General features: G+C 52.8%; 1 protein-coding gene across 2 annotated transcripts in view; it reads right to left on the reverse strand.

The window, feature by feature from the left end:
• Nucleotides 1-17,358, reverse strand: part of LOC308478117 (maestro heat-like repeat family member 5) — an 80,651-nt gene that overhangs the window by 14,119 nt on the left and 49,174 nt on the right. For both annotated transcript variants that reach the window (XM_081007432.1, XM_081007433.1), the window contains 2 exons: nucleotides 10,512-10,616; nucleotides 457-592 (listed from right to left, as the gene is read on the reverse strand). In XM_081007432.1, the coding sequence (XP_080863558.1) occupies nucleotides 457-592; nucleotides 10,512-10,616 (241 nt within the window). The remainder of the gene's footprint in view (nucleotides 1-456; nucleotides 593-10,511; nucleotides 10,617-17,358) is intronic.

Raw genomic sequence — 17,358 nt, forward strand, 5'->3', positions numbered from 1 at the left:
TCAAAGAAGATGAGGCAAATTCATGGAAGAGAAGGCTACCCATGGCTATTAGCCAGGATGGCTATGCTCTGCCTCCATGGTCAGAGGCAGCAAAGTACAGGAGTAGAAAGAGCTTGAATTCTGCTTGCTGGATTCCCACAGGCATCTGGTCAACCCTTGTGGGAACAGGATGCTGGACTGGGCTGGGCCACTGGTCAGGTCCAGAAGGCTTTTCTGATGTTCTTCAGCAGTGAATCCCTCCCCCAAGACTGCCCTCTCGTCTCTGGCCAACAGGGTGTTGGCGTTAGGCCAGTGCTGGCACGAATTCTGGCCCTCCTGAACTCCCTGATCAACCCCAGCAGCAGCCAGCATGGGCAACACTCAGGGATGATGGGAGTTGGAGCAGCCTCTGGAGGGCTACAGATCTCCCACCCTGCAGCTTACAAGAAACAAGCCATTTCCCAGCATCGCCCTCACCCATTTTGGCTATCATGATGTAATGGAGATGGTACAAGGCCTCCGCTGACTGCAGGCCAATCTCCTTCACGTTGTCTGTGAGGTGAATGGACAAGAGCGCCACCAGCTGCCCAAGAAGGGGGAAATCCTGGGATACCTAGGAGGTGGAGAGAGAGAGATGCACAGTCAGCCCTCGTCCCACAGAGCCCAGCAAGAGAAAACTGTCTGGCATGCTTTCAGTCGGCAAAGGTGGCAGAGGGGCGCAGGGCAAGAGAGCTGTGCTTAGGTGGCCCACGCTAGGCTTGCCCCAGGGCTTTTTCCCCAGCCAGAACTCACTGGAACTCAGTTCTGGCTGTTGAATGGTTGAATGTTGAATGGCTGTGTCAGCATTTGGGTGTAGTATATAAGGAGCAGCACCTAGCTCTCCCATTACTCTGGGGGATGGGTTGGTGGTTGGGTCTGGTTTGTTGTTGATGTATTTAGTGTATAAGGAGTTTTTGTTTTTGTTATTAAAACCTTGTTTAAGTACTTTTTGAGTCCCTTTTTAATGCATGGTCTCCCCAGCAAGCTCTCTGCAGTGCTACTATACTGCAAATAGCTAACATCTTTGGTTATGGGCCCAGCTGCTGAGTGGATGACTGCATATTTTTTGACTCTGAGAAAGGTTTGAAAACTCCTTCTCCTGTTAGTGTAGTTTCTGTGGGTCTGGTAGAGTTCCAGAATGGTTGACCGGGTTCCAGAAGCCGAGAAGACTCTGGTGTTCCCACAGCTAACAGATGAGAACTATAGTTTATGGTCTTTTCGGGTGGAGGCGCTTTTGACCTCTAGAGAAGTATGCACCTATGTAACTGATGACCCTCCTGACCCTGTAACTAATGCTTGGTCGAAAGGAGATGCAAAAGCCAGGGCAATAATTAATTTGGCAGTCAGCGACCAGCAAGTAGTCTATATAAGAAATAAGAAAACTGCCAAAGAAATGTGGGACAGTCTTGCAGCAGTGCATATTAGAAAAGAGTCAGCGTCTGCATTGACGTTTTTCAAGCAGCTGTACCAGACCAAGTTGCAGCCTGGTGGTGATTTGGCAGCACACTTGAGACGTCTGGAGGCAATACGCTGCAAATTAATTCAAAGGGACATGGAGATACCTGATATTCAGTATGTTTTTATCATTCTTTGTTCCCTTAATGAGGACTTTGATGGTGTAGCTAGCCAGATATCTGCTGTTCCACCAGCACAATTAACTGTGGAAGGGGTAACGGCAAGATTAATGGGCGAGTTGGATAGAAGGGAGGCTTGTGCCATAAGCACTCCTATTTCCAGAAACAACGAGGAACGCCATATGCAAACTTGTGGTGATACGACTGCATTTAAAGCTGCAAAGCGTTATTGGTTCTGCAATAAGCAGGGACATTTTGCAAAGGACTGCAGATCCAAAAGAAAGCAAAGTACTCCCAAGTCTGTTTCTGTTCATCAGTCACGGTCGTCAGCCCAGCAGCCGACATCGTACCATAAAGACAGAAACGAGCCACGAGCTTTTCATGCTCGGACTACAGATCGTAAAAGAATTAAAGGTGCCAAGTGGAAGTCTTTTATTGTGGACTCAGGAGCATCTCAGCACATTTGCAACGATCGAAGCTTGTTTATTTCTTTTAAAGAGGAAATTGGTAATGTACATTTAGCCAATTCACAAGTCTTGCAGTCGCTTGGCAGGGGTACTATTAAACTTGACTCTTTAAACATTACGATAGCGAACTGCATTTACTGCCCGTCAGTGGACAATTTATTGTCAGTAAGATGTTTTGCTTGTCAAGTCATAACTGTGCGTTTCTTAAAGTCAATGTGTGTTTTTCGATGGGAACAAACGTCTATTGTATGCCCAGGACTCTGATGGTTTATATAGACTGTATTTTCGCACCTACTCCCAATCGCCTATAAATTGCAGAGCAGCACAGTCAAGCCAGGGGTTGAGGAATGTAAGGCCACATTCCGGGTGTGCCCATGAAGCACACAGAATTCTGGGACATCTGAATTTTGCTGATGTAATTAAGACAAAGAATATTATTAATGGCCTAAACTTAAAACCATGTAAATTCTTTATGCAATGTCTATCCTGTTGCAAGAATAACATTAAGGTTGCACTCAAGGGTAGGTGCTCAGATAGGAAAGTAACTGAGCCATTTGAGCGTGTACATTGTGATTTAGTTGGGCCACTCCCACCATCATTAGGAGGTTCTAAGTACTGGCTTACCCTGATAGACCAGTATAGTAGATATTGTTGGACTTATGCAATAGCTGAGAAGTCCCAAGCATTTGAGAAGTACAGAGCTTTTTGCAACTGGGTAAAAACGCATTTTAACAAACCAATTAAGAACCTGTTTACTGACCGGGGTGGGGAATTTGTTTCTGAGGATTTTGAGAATTTCCTGGAAGCGCAGGGGACTACTCATGAGTTATCTTGCCCCCCAAGTCCCTGGCAAAATGGGCTTGTTGAAGTTGTGCAGCGTGACCTGCAGGCAGGGGTTAAAACTTATCTGCACAATGCTAATCTGCCCAAAGTCTTTTGGGCTGAAGCGCTCAATGCCTTTTGTTACGTTAGAAATCGCAGTTATCATTCTGGTTTAGATGTCACCCCTGTTGGGATACTGCCAGGGAGACAAAGGCCATCATGCCCCCACGTTGACTCCGGACGATCCATCAACCTCCCGTAGGAACGCAGTATCAGTCAATTAGCGACACAAGCCTCAGAAACAGCTTTCCACATTCAAGGACTTGTGCACTACCTTTGCAGAGTTCGCACAATGAAAGATGCACTCAGGAGAGCATTATTTACAACTTTATTCAGCGTTGGTCAGAACAAAGAAAAAACATGACTGCTTGCCTGCGTGTTCAGGCACAGAGAGAGAAACAAAAGCTATGTACAAAACATAAACTTCCTGTGAGCTGGAAGTACGCAGACTGTGACTCAAACAACAGCCTGCTCCCTGTTTAAGGTGGAACGGAAATATCCTAATGTCAGGGGTTCAGGAGGAGAGGCACAGGAAAGGGAGGAAATAGAGAGCGAGGGGGAGGAGTCCGAAGGAAATGTTAGCGATGACAGCGGTCCGAGGTCTCTGAGTCTTTCCAGCGAATCGGAAGATTCACAGAAAGGGGCTCCCATGGTCAGAGCAAGGGGGGTGCCTAGGGGGACACCCCAGGAAGAAGGGGCCAGAGGGGACTCAGAGAGCAGCAGTTGGAAATCAGGACCAGCGTCCACACCAGAGTGCAGTAAGGGGGAGGAGTCCCAGGCATCGGGATCAGGCGGCGCACTGCCAGTGGGAGGACATGAGTCACGATTGGCCACGCCTCCATCGGGGAGCGAGGAAACGGTCGAGAGGAAGGTTGAAGGCTGGGCGCGCGCGCCAAGTTCAAATGTACAGGAGGGCGGCGCAGTTGGCAGCCCGGATAGGGAGCCAGGTCCCAAAGCCCGCCGAAAAGAGGGGGAGGAGTCAGGGGGGTCAACGTCAGCGTCAGAAGAATCCAGGAAGGAAGGGACCCCGGGGGGTAGCAGGACCCAGAGGAGAAAGGAGAGACGGAAGAGGTGGAGTAAGGCTAGAATCTTAAACTGGTGTACAGGGGGCGGAGACTCAGATGGAGCTTCGCCGATCTAACCCCTAGACGTAGAGCTGGGGCGCTGCGGCTTGAAAATGGAAACTGTACTTCAATAAAGACTTTTGTACATTACTGCCGGCTAGCGTTGGTCCTCTGTGAGCTGGGACCTGGAGCCAGCTCTGACACCTAACAACCCCCTATAATAATAATAATAATTTATTATTTGTACCCCGCCCATCTGGCTGGGTTTCCCCAGCCACTCTGGGCGGCTTCCATAGAAACAAAAAATACAGTAAAATATCACAGATTAAAAGCTTCCCTGAACAGGGCTGCCTTAAGATGCCTTCTAAATGTCAGGTAGTTATTTATTGCTTTGACATCTGGTGGGAGGGCGTTCCACAAGGCGGGCGCCACTACCAAGAAGGCCCTCTGCCTGGTTCCCTGTAGCTTTGCTTCTCGCAATGAGGGAACCGCCAGAAGGCCCTCGGCGTTGGACCTCAGCGTCTGGGCAGAACGATGGGGGTGGAGACGCTCCTTCAGGTATATGAGAAGCTGTTTAAAAAACACCCTAATCTGAAATACCTACGCATTTGGGATTCAGATGTAATTATGCATTATCCCGCTAAGCAGAAATTGGGTGAGCGTAGTTGTCAGAGCTGCTTCCAGATCCTAGCTCACAGAGGATCACGCTAGCCAGCGATCATTAAATAAAAGTCTTTATTGAGTTACAGTTTCCATTCTCAAGCTGCTGCGTGCAACTCTACGTCTCATGGTTAGATCGGCGAAGCTCCATCTGAGTCTCCGCCCCTTGTACACCAACTTAATATCCTAGCCTTGCTCCACCTTTTCCGCCTGACTGTTCTTCTCTGGGTCCCTCTGCCCCCCGGGGTCTCTTCCTTCCGGGATTCCTCTGACGCTGACGCTGACCCCCCTGACTCTTCTCCCTCCTTTCGGCGGGCTTTAGGACCTGGCTCCCTTTCCGGGCTGCCTACTGCGCCACCTTCCTGTGCATTTGAACTTGGCACGCGCGCCCAACCTTCCACCTTCCGTCTGACCGTTTCTTCGCTCCCCGATGGAGGTGTGGCCACTCCTGACTCGTGCCCTCCCCCCTGTTGTGAGCTGCCAGCGCTTGATCCCTGGCGCCCTTCCTCTTCCCTGCTCTCTGGCGGTGACGCTGGTCCCGATTTCCAACTGCTCCCCTCTGAGTCCCCTCTGGCTCTATCTTCCTGGGGTGTCCCCCTAGGCTCCCCCCTTGCCCTGGCCACTGGTGCTCCTTTCTGTGAATCTTCTGATTCACTGGAAAGACTCGGAGATCTCGGGTCGTCGTCATCACTCATCTTTTCTTCTGCCTCCTCTCCCTCGCTCTCTGTTTCCTCCCTTGCCCTTGCCTCTGCTCCTGAACCCCTGACATCCATCCCCCCCTCGAAGCCCCCTCTTCCCCCCTCCCCTCCTTCCGGTGCGGGATCTGGGTGCTGCCGTGTCAGGGGGACGAATGTCGGATACAGTTCGCTTCCCGTGGCGGGCCGCCATCCGAAGTCTTCCGGTTCTTCCTCCCTGCTCTCGTTGACGACGGTCACCTCCGCTTCCATCTCTGTGCCGCCGTGCTCGAAACCCGGGTCGTCCCCGAAAACGTCCATGTCCGTCTCTCCCTCGTTGCCTTCTGGAGACGTTGCTCGTCCTGGACCCTCCAGCCACCTTCTGCGGAACTGCTCCTCTGGTCGATCATCCCACCAATACGAGGGTTCTGAAGCAGATCCCGAGGGTGACCCCTCCGGGGAACGGGCGTCTCGTGTCGGTTCCTCGTCCGAGTCGAACCCCCGGAACGTGCTGGCTGAAAGCGTGGGCGTGAAAAGCCAGTCGTCGAAAAAGTCTGCTGGCATTGGCCTATGTGGGAAGAGGGCATGAAACTCTTCTTTGAGCAGAGGTTCGTCTAAAGCGTAGCCCGGCACCCAGCTGTTGGCACTGGCCGGGGTGCCCTCCTTGGCGAGAAGGTATTCTACCCCCTCTTCCCCCCATCTGGAGTCCAAAATCTCCGTGACTTCGTTGATGCGCTCCTCCTGTGCCACTCCCCCTTGCCCGGTTCTCTCTCGGAGCGGACCCGGTGCCGTTCCTGGTTCCTGAAACCTGTGAGGTGCCTTGTAGGGAGTGAGCACCGATCTGTGGAACACCGGATGCATTCTGGAACCCTCCGGAAGAGCCAGCCTGAAAGCCACCGGGTTGACCTGTTCGTCGACTTGGTAGGGCCCCAGTTGTTTATGCCCTAGTTTCTTCTTCGCCAACGACCTGGCCGGCACTGCGTGGGCTGCTAACCAGACCCAGTCTCCCACATGGATCTCTTCGCCAACCCTTCTGTGTTTGTCCGCTTGTACCTTGTATGCGTGTTTAGCCAGCTCCAGGTGCCGCCGCAGCTGATCGTGGACCTCCTGCAACTCCGACGCGAACGCATCTGCTGTCTGCGGCTCCCCCTCCCCCATTCTTTCCAGTCCCGGGAAGGTTCTAGGGTGCCTCCCGTTGTTGGCGAAGAACGGCGTGACCCCCGTGGACACGTGCTTCGTGTTGTTGTAGGCGAACTCGGCGAGAGGCAGGTAATCCACCCACGTCGCAGGCTGTTGATTCGCATAACATCTCAGGTACTGCTGCATGATGGCATTGACCCGCTCCGCTTGCCCGTTGGTCTGCGGGTGTCTAGCCGACGCCAGGTTGATCTTGACGTTCAGGAAGCCCATCAGCCTCTGCCAGAAGTTTGAGATGAACTGTCGCCCTCTGAACGATCTCCTGCGTGGTCCGGGGTCTCTCCCCCCTCGCAATTTCATCTTTAACCGAGCCGTGCAATCCCTCCCAAAACAGGTCTCTTACAGGAGCCGAATCTCTGTCCCATTCCAGGGCACTGACCAAAGCGAAAAAGCGGGCATGGTACTGCCTTACGCTGGCCCTCCCTTGCTTCAGTCCATGTATCTCCTGCCGAGCAAGATCCACGTCAATGCTTGATAAAAAGCACCCATCCATCGCTTTAATAAAGGCATCCGCATTTTGGAGCGCCGGATCCTTATCTCTCCACAAATTGCGCAGCCATGCTTTAGCATCTCCATGCAAATGGGACATGATGAATCCCACCTTCTCTTGCTCATCTCTAAAGTCTTTGTTCAGCAGTTGCAGTGCACACATTACATCTGCTCTAAAGTTGGGGTACTGTTGCAAATTCCCATCGAAGTGAGAGACCAGACCGCCTGTTCGTCTCCCCAACCCAATCCCCTCCGGTTTGGGTGTCAGTTGCCCTTGCTTCGTAAGCACTTCCAACCTGACCTGGAGATCCCTGTAGGCGGCAGCTGCGTCCTCCTCTCTCTTCCTGGATGCAAGAGCCTCGGCATTCAGTCGTGTCACTGCTTCTCTGAGTTCCACTATCTGCTGTTCGGCCGTCATGTTGTCTGCCGTTCGTGAGCTCGCTAGTAGGCACCCGCTTTCTCTCCTCTCCGCGAGGACGTAGATGCCCACAATCTGGAGATGGAGCTTACTGTCAGAGCTGCTTCCAGATCCTAGCTCACAGAGGATCACGCTAGCCAGCGATCATTAAATAAAAGTCTTTATTGAGTTACAGTTTCCATTCTCAAGCTGCTGCGTGCAACTCTACGTCTCATGGTTAGATCGGCGAAGCTCCATCTGAGTCTCCGCCCCTTGTACACCAACTTAATATCCTAGCCTTGCTCCACCTTTTCCGCCTGACTGTTCTTCTCTGGGTCCCTCTGCCCCCCGGGGTCTCTTCCTTCCGGGATTCCTCTGACGCTGACGCTGACCCCCCTGACTCTTCTCCCTCCTTTCGGCGGGCTTTAGGACCTGGCTCCCTTTCCGGGCTGCCTACTGCGCCACCTTCCTGTGCATTTGAACTTGGCACGCGCGCCCAACCTTCCACCTTCCGTCTGACCGTTTCTTCGCTCCCCGATGGAGGTGTGGCCACTCCTGACTCGTGCCCTCCCCCCTGTTGTGAGCTGCCAGCGCTTGATCCCTGGCGCCCTTCCTCTTCCCTGCTCTCTGGCGGTGACGCTGGTCCTGATTTCCAACTGCTCCCCTCTGAGTCCCCTCTGGCTCTATCTTCCTGGGGTGTCCCCCTAGGCTCCCCCCTTGCCCTGGCCACTGGTGCTCCTTTCTGTGAATCTTCTGATTCACTGGAAAGACTCGGAGATCTCGGGTCGTCGTCATCACTCATCTTTTCTTCTGCCTCCTCTCCCTCGCTCTCTGTTTCCTCCCTTGCCCTTGCCTCTGCTCCTGAACCCCTGACAGTAGTGTTCAGGGAAAATTAATGGGCTACCAGCAGGGGGCGTACAGAATTTACATACCAGCAACTGGCAAATTTCATATTACCAGAAGCATGATACAAACTGTAAATTGGAATGGCGTTGCTGTTTTCCAAGATACTAATGGTATAAATGACACTGAGGAAGAAGAGGAAGCAGCAGCAGCAGCAGCAGGAAATGGTGCTTCTGAATTAATGGAACAAGGCAAAAAGCCTGTTGAATCTGATAATTTGTTTGATGATTTAAAGTCACAGGCACCCGAGGGGAGCTTAGATTCTCTTGAGTTTTCTGACTGTGAGCTTAGCCTACAGGCACCTCTTCAGTCTGACAATGATGATTTACAACCTGAAACTAGTAGTTCACTTAGTCCCATTAATTCCAGTTACAGATGGGTAGCCGTGTTGGTCTGCCATAGTCGAAGTAAAAAAATTCCTTCCTGTAGCACCTTAAAGACCAACTAAGTTAGTTCTTGGTATAAGCTTTCGTGTGCATGCACACGAAAGCTTATACCAAGAACTAACTTAGTTGGTCTTTAAGGTGCTACAGGAAGGAATTTTTTTACTTAGTCCCATTAAGTCTGAGGAGTCTGACTCTCCTTCCGGACTGAGACGTTCAGATAGAAAGAGACAGAAGCCACAACGTTTTGCAGATGAACATTTAAATACTGTGTATGCCAATAAGGCGGTTTTTGAGCCAAAAAGCTACAATGATGTTCAGAATTTACCTAAGCACCAAGCTGTAAATTGGTATAAAGCTATCAACTCTGAGATAGCTTCTTTAAAAGAGCATAACACCTGGTCTCTTGTACCACAAACCCCAGATATGAGACTTATTGATTCAAAATGGGTTTAAGAAAATGCAAATGGGAAGGAAACGCCTATGGTGTGTGGTTTCACCTTTACAGGTGAAGATAAGCCATTTCCTAACAAAACTTTGTATCGTTCTGCTATAGGCAAGCTAAATTTCATTCAAAGAATCTCAAGACCAGATATAACTTATGCCTTTCACTTTCTGGCAAAATTTGTGGAAAAGCCCACTACGCAATGTTTCTCTGCTCTTAAGAGAGTGGTAGTGTACCTTAAACATACCAAACATTATAGGTTGCAGTTTACATCATGTATTGACAAAGGTTTTGAAATTTTCTGCGATGCATCTCATGCAGTGGAACAAAATAATTGCAGGGATGTGTCTGGTATGGTGTTTTGTTATAACGGTTGTCCATTTGAATGGAAGTCCCAGACACAAACCATTATTTGTCTCTCCACAACAGAGAGTGAATTATGTGCATGCGTTCAGGCCACTCGTGATGTGGAATGGTATCTGCAAGTATTTGCAGACCTACAGATGAAAGTAACACTACCAGTAAGAGTTTACCTTGATTCCCAGAGCGGACTCGCTATCCTGTGTTCAGAGACCAATGCGCAGCGCACTAGAGTCTTAAGGTTACGTTTACAGTTTGTAAAGAAACTAATTGCTGACGAAATGATTGTATTTCAATATGTTCCAGGTGACAATCAAATTGCAGACATTTTTACTAAAGCACTTCCAAAGGTTACTCATGAAAGACATGTACAAAATATGCTTTATGATTTTGTTCCACAATGATGAACCGCAGGGGAAATGTTGAATGGTTTCTTTAAATGTAAAGGTTCATCATTGTTCCACCCGATGTGTATGTCTTTAAGGGGCCAGAGCAAAATAACGAGACCCAGCTTTACAGCTGTGAAACACAGCAGGTGCTGAGTTGTATTGATTAAGCTGTGTCAGCATTTGGGTGTAGTATATAAGGAGCATCACCTAGCTCTTCCGTTACCCTGGGGGATGGGTTGGGGGTTGGGCCTGGTTTGTTGTTGGTGTATTTAGTGTATAAGGAGTTTTTGTTTTTGTTTTTGTTATTAAAACCTTGTTTAGTTATTTTTGAGTCCCTTTTTAACGCATGGTCTCCCCAGCAAGCTCTCTGCAGTGCTACTATACTGCAAATAGCTAACACTGGCACCTCTCAGGTGGGCGCTATTGCCATTATAAGAGAATGAGGGAGGTGAGTTCATGGTGAGTCCTGGCACCTCTTTTTCTAGAAAAATAGCACTGGCTGGCACCTTCCCTTGGGATGGCCATGCCATACAGCTTTCATCTAGTTCACACCTGAACTTTCCAATGCAATACGATTTGAAATTGCAGCATTAAGCCTTGGTCACTCACATCAAAGTCCAAATGCTCGGAGACATATTTCATGAGTACGTTGGTGGTCTTGACTGCTCTTTGCCTCTCACTGATTTTTGTGGAGTCAATCCAGCCATTTGTGTGCTGTGAGAGAGAAATCATCGTCATCACATGGAAGGACAACCCTTAATCCAGGTTTGCAAATTCACAAAGCTTCATAGAGGGGACAAATTGCAAAAAGGGGTTGTTTTGTAAAGGAGAAAGTTTGCTGCAATTTGTTTATTATTATTATTATTATTATTATTATTATTATTATTATTAATACCCCACCTCTTTCCCAGACAGGGTCTCGAGGCAGCTTACAAACAAAACAAGAACAACTAAAGACACAGAAAAAAGAACCCATTAAAAAAAAAGCATTAGTAGAATTAGATATTGTCAGGGGTTCAGGAGCAGAGGCAACGGCAAGGGAGGAAACAGAGAGCGAGGGGGAGGAGGCAGAAGAAAAGATGAGTGATGACGACGACCCGAGATCTCCGAGTCTTTCCAGTGAATCAGAAGATTCACAGAAAGGAGCACCAGTGGCCAGGGCAAGGGGGGAGCCTAGGGGGACACCCCAGGAAGATAGAGCCAGAGGGGACTCAGAGGGGAGCAGTTGGAAATCGGGACCAGCGTCACCGCCAGAGAGCAGGGAAGAGGAAGGGCGCCAGGGATCAAGCGCTGGCAGCTCACAACAGGGGGGAGGGCACGAGTCAGGAGTGGCCACACCTCCATCGGGGAGCGAAGAAACGGTCAGACGGAAGGTGGAAGGTTTGGCGCGCGCGCCAAGTTCAAATGCACAGGAAGGTGGCGCAGTAGGCAGCCCGGAAAGGGAGCCAGGTCCTAAAGCCCGGCGCAAGGAGACAGGAGGGTCCGGGGGGTCGGCGTCAGAAGAATCCCGGAAGGAAGAGACCCCGGGGGGCAGAGGGACCCAGAGAAGAACAGTCAGGCGGAAAAGGTGGAGCAGGGCTAGGATATTAAGTTGGTGTACAAGGGGCGGAGACTCAGACGGAGCTTCGCCGATCTAACCATGAGACGTAGAGTTGCACGCAGCAGATTGAGAATGGAAACTGTAACTCAATAAAGACTTTTATTTAATGATCGCTGGCTAGCGTGATCCTCTGTGAGCTAGGATCTGGAAGCAGCTCTGACAGTAAGCTCCATCTCCAAATTGTGGGCATCTACAGCCTCGCGGAGAGGAGAGAAAGCGGGTGCCTACTAGCGAGCTCACGAACGGCAGACAACATGACGGCCGAACAGCAGATAGCGGAACTCAGAGAAGCAGTGACACGACTGAATGCCGAGGCTCTTGCATCCAGGAAGAGAGAGGAGGACGCAGCTGCCGCCTACAGGGATCTCCAGGTCAGGTTGGAAGTGCTTACGAAGCAAGGGCAACTGACACCCAAACCGGAGGGGATTGGGTTGGGGAGACGAACAGGCGGTCTGGTCTCTCACTTCGATGGGAATTTGCAACAGTACCCCAACTTTAGAGCAGATGTAATGTGTGCACTGCAACTGCTGAACAACGACTTTAGAGATGAGCAAGAGAAGGTGGGATTCATCATGTCCCATTTGCATGGAGATGCTAAAGCATGGCTGCGCAATTTGTGGAGAGATAAGGATCCGGCGCTCCAAAATGCGGATGCCTTTATTAAAGCGATGGATGGGTGCTTTTTATCAAGCATAGACGTGGATCTTGCTCGGAAGCAGATACATGGACTGAAGCAAGGGAGGGCCAGCGTAAGGCAGTACCATGCCCGCTTTTTCGCTTTGGTCAGTGCCCTGGAATGGGACAGAGATTCGGCTCCAGTAAGAGACCTGTTTTGGGAGGGATTGCACGGCTCGGTTAAAGATGAAATTGCGAGGGGGGAGAGACCCCGGACCACGCAGGAGATCGTTCAGAGGGCGCTGGCGGTGGGGGTGCGGCTGGAAGAACGTCCGTGGAGCAGGGACGAAGGGCGTGGGGGGCGCGAACCAGCCAGGGGCTCCTCCTTCCTTCCCAGAGAAGCAGCGCGTGCGCAATTCACGCCTCCGCCAGGAGGAGGAGCGGAACCTATGGAGGTTGGAGGTGCAAGGGCTCAGTCAGCAGCCAGAGCCCTAGCACCGGCACCAGTGAAAGCGAAGCCTCCTAGAGGGAACAGGAAGTGTTACATCTGCGATGATCCACAGCATATGGCGAAAGAGTGTCTCCAGAGGCTCCACAAGCACACTGCAGCCTCAGCAATGGTAACTGCAGCAACGCAGCAAGGAGAACCACAGCAGGGAAACGACGGAGTCTGGCTGGAGGAAGAGGCACTGGGGCCCAGCCAGACGTGTCTGTGAAGCAGTCCCCAGAGATTTTACAGCCCATGGACCCCCTCCCGCCCAAACCGGTAGTGAAGCTCACCGCATCTCTCCAGCTGCCCAATGGAATCACCATGGACGTGCCAATCACCATTGACTCAGGAAGCAATGCGGACTTTTTAGGGCAGGACTTTGTCGACCGGCACGCCATACAGTTGCTGCCTGCCACGCTGCCCCTGCAGGTTGTCACGGTGGATGGCAGGGAGCTGCTAGGGGGGCAAGTGGTGAAGCAGACGCCACCAATGGTGATGCGACTTGGGAATCACAGGGAAATCATCAGCTTCAACGTCACTCAACTATCGGACACGCCCATTGTATTGGGCATGAGTTGGCTGGACAAGCACAGCCCGACGCTGGCTTGGTACCAGAGGCAGCTGACCTTCGGCTCTTCCTTTTGCGCTGAACACTGCATCGTGCCCCGGCAGGAAGGAGAGGAAGAGGAGTCACAGCTGCAGCTAGGCACGCTGCAAGCGGTCCCCCACAAGTACGCAGAATTTTTGGAGGTTTTCTGCGAGAAGGAGGCAGACAGGCTACCCCCCCACAGACCATATGACTGCAAAATTGACCTGCTGCCGGGGGCGGCGCTGCCCAAAGGGAAGCTGTATTCCATGTCTGAGGATGAACTGCAGGAACTCAAAGAGTTCATAGATCATAATTTGGAGCGCGGTTTCATCCGGGAGTCCAAGGCAGCGGGGGGCAGTCCTGTATTCTTTGTTAAGAAGCGGGACACGCCCCAAAAAAGACTTGTAGTGGACTATCGCACCTTGAACAGTGTGACCAAGCCATCGGACTTCCCCATGCCCCGAATCGACGACCTCCTCGCAAAGGTACGCAAGGGCAGCGTGTTCACCAAGTTGGACCTGCGAGGGGCGTACAACCTCATTCGCATGCGGGAAGGAGATGAGTGGAAGACAGCCATGTTCACGCCCCTGGGCACCTACGAATATAGAGTTATGCCGTTTGGATTGCAAAATGGCTCCCACGTTTTTCAAGCTTTCATGCATCACGTGTTGGCGGGGCTCCTCTACAAGACGTGCGTCTGTTTCTTGGATGACATCCTGATCTTTTCGGAATCGCAGCAGGAGCATGACAGGCACGTCAAGGAAGTGCTGAGCAGGCTACAGCAGCATAGGCTTTACGCCAAGCTGGAGAAGTGCCAATTCGACGTGACGGAGGTGGATTTCCTGGGCTACAAGTTGTCTGACAAGGGGCTCGCCATGGACAGCGCCAAGGTTCGAGCAGTGTTGGATTGGAAAAGCCCACGCAACCGGAAGGAGGTCCAACGGTTTGTCGGCTTCGCGAACTTCTATCGCAAGTTTATCAAAGGCTTTGCCATGCAGACAGTGGCCATCACGGACACGCTCAGCTCCAAGAAGAAGAAGTTCATCTGGACAGAGCAGGCGGAGCAGTCCTTTCAGGCACTCAAGCGTCTCTTCGCGTCGGAAGAGCAGCTGCTTCATGTCAACCCCAGCAGGCCGATGAGGGTGGAGACAGACGCTTCGGACAGAGCCGTGGGAGCAGTCCTGCTGCAGAAAGACCCGCAGGGGGCTTGGAGGCCGGGAGCGTTTTACTCCAGGAAGCTCAGCAAGTCTGAACGGAACTACACCATCTGGGACAGGGAGTTGCTGGCCATTCATGCAGCATTCAAAGCGTGGAGGCACTTCCTGATCGGCGCCAAGCACACGGTGCAGGTCTGCACGGACCACAAGAATCTGGAGCACTGGCGCACGGCACAGTTCCTGAACCAGAGGCAGATACGTTGGGCTGAGTTCTTTGCGAACTTCGACTTCCGAATAGAGTATGTCCCGGGGGACACCAACATCATGGCGGATGCTCTCTCCCGTAAGCCACAGTATCTGGAGGAGGCAACGCCAGCGGCCGCCATGCACATCTTCGCACCGACAGTGTGGGCGTGCGCTGCGGCAACAGTTGACCTGGAGGCGGTGCGACGAGCGTTGCAGGATGACTCCTTCGCGCAAGCAAAGATGGCAGAGGTGCACAGGGGCACGGCAGCGACCGACGAGTTCCAGCTGCGAGATGGATTGCTCATCCGTAAAGGGGCCATCTACGTGCCGGGAGACGAGCTTCGCGCCAAGGTACTGCAGCAGCTGCACGACGCGCCCACTGCCGGGCACTTTGGCAAGGAGAAGACGGTGGAATTAGTAGCCAGAGACTTCTGGTGGCCCGGAATGAGAGGGGAAGTCGCGGACTACGTGGCGAGGTGTGACACCTGCCAGAGGGCCAAACCAGTGCACAGACCGCCGGCCGGACTGCTGGAACCGCTGCAAACTCCGTTCGAACCATGGGAGAGAGTGGCCCTGGACTTTGTCACGGATCTGCCCAGCTCGAGGGGCAAGACGGCTGTGCTGGTGGTGGTGGACTTGTTCTCCAAGATGGCACATTTCATTCCGTGTGCGAAGGTGGCCACGGCGGAACAAACCGCCAAACTGTTCATAGACCACGTGTTCAAGGTTCACGGTCTGCCGCGGTCTATTCTGTCCGACCGAGGGCGACAGTTCATCTCGAACTTCTGGCAGAAGCTGATGGGCTTCCTGAACGTCAAGATCAACCTGGCGTCGGCTAGACACCCGCAGACCAACGGGCAAGCGGAGCGAGTCAATGCCATCATGCAGCAGTACCTGAGATGTTATGCGAATCAACAGCCTGCGACGTGGGTGGATTACCTGCCTCTCGCCGAGTTCGCCTACAACAACACGAAGCACGTGTCCACGGGGGTCACGCCGTTCTTCACCAACAACGGGAGGCACCCCAGAACCTTCCCGGGACTGGAAAGAATGGGGGAGGGGGAGCCGCAGACAGCAGATGCGTTCGCGTCGGAGTTGCAGGAGGTCCACGATCAGCTGCGGCGGCACCTGGAGCTGGCTAAACACGCATACAAGGTACAAGCGGACAAACACAGAAGGGTTGGCGAAGAGATCCATGTGGGAGACTGGGTCTGGTTAGCAGCCCACGCAGTGCCGGCCAGGTCGTTGGCGAAGAAGAAACTAGGGCATAAACAACTGGGGCCCTACCAAGTCGAAGAGCAGGTCAACACGGTGGCTTTCAGGCTGGCGCTTCCGGAGGGTTCCAGGATGCATCCGGTGTTCCACAGATCGGTGCTCACTCCCTACAAGGCACCTCACAGGTTTCAGGAACCAGGAACGGCACCGAGTCCGCTCCGAGAGAGAACCGGGCAAGGGGGAGTGGCACAGGAGGAGCGCATCAACGAAGTCACGGAGATTTTGGACTCCAGATGGGGGGAAGAGGGGGTAGAATACTTTCTCGCCAAGGAGGGCACCCCGGCCAGTGCCAACAGCTGGGTGCCGGGCTACGCTTTAGACGAACCTCTGCTCAAAGAAGAGTTTCATGCCCTCTTCCCACATAGGCCCATGCCAGCAGACTTTTTCGACGACTGGCTTTTCACGCCCACGCTTTCAGCCAGCACGTTCCGGGGGTTCGACTCGGACGAGGAACCGACACGAGACGCCCGTTCCCCGGAGGGGTCACCCTCGGGATCTGCTTCAGAACCCTCGTATTGGTGGGATGATCGACCAGAGGAGCAGTTCCGCAGAAAGTGGCTGGAGGGTCCAGGACGAGCAACGTCTCCAGAAGGAAGCGAGGGAGAGACGGACATGGACGTTTTCGGGGACGACCCGGGTTTCGAGCACGGCGGCACAGAGATGGAAGCGGAGGTGACCGTCGTCGTCGAGAGCAGGGAGGAAGAACCGGAAGACTTCAGATGGAGGCCCGCCACGGGGAGCGAACTGTATCCGACATTCGTCCCCCGGACACGGCAGCACCCAGCTCCCGCACCGGAAGGAGGGGAGGGGGGAAGAGGGGGCTTCGAGGGGGGGATGGATGTCAGGGGTTCAGGAGCAGAGGCAAGGGCAAGGGAGGAAACAGAGAGCGAGGGGGAGGAGGCAGAAGAAAAGATGAGTGATGACGACGACCCGAGATCTCCGAGTCTTTCCAGTGAATCAGAAGATTCACAGAAAGGAGCACCAGTGGCCAGGGCAAGGGGGGAGCCTAGGGGGACACCCCAGGAAGATAGAGCCAGAGGGGACTCAGAGGGGAGCAGTTGGAAATCGGGACCAGCGTCACCGCCAGAGAGCAGGGAAGAGGAAGGGCGCCAGGGATCAAGCGCTGGCAGCTCACAACAGGGGGGAGGGCACGAGTCAGGAGTGGCCACACCTCCATCGGGGAGCGAAGAAACGGTCAGACGGAAGGTGGAAGGTTTGGCGCGCGCGCCAAGTTCAAATGCACAGGAAGGTGGCGCAGTAGGCAGCCCGGAAAGGGAGCCAGGTCCTAAAGCCCGGCGCAAGGAGACAGGAGGGTCCGGGGGGTCGGCGTCAGAAGAATCCCGGAAGGAAGAGACCCCGGGGGGCAGAGGGACCCAGAGAAGAACAGTCAGGCGGAAAAGGTGGAGCAGGGCTAGGATATTAAGTTGGTGTACAAGGGGCGGAGACTCAGACGGAGCTTCGCCGATCTAACCATGAGACGTAGA

This window comes from Podarcis pityusensis (assembly GCF_964106645.2).
Source record: "Podarcis pityusensis genome assembly, chromosome: 5".
Taxonomy (NCBI): domain Eukaryota; kingdom Metazoa; phylum Chordata; class Lepidosauria; order Squamata; family Lacertidae; genus Podarcis; species Podarcis pityusensis.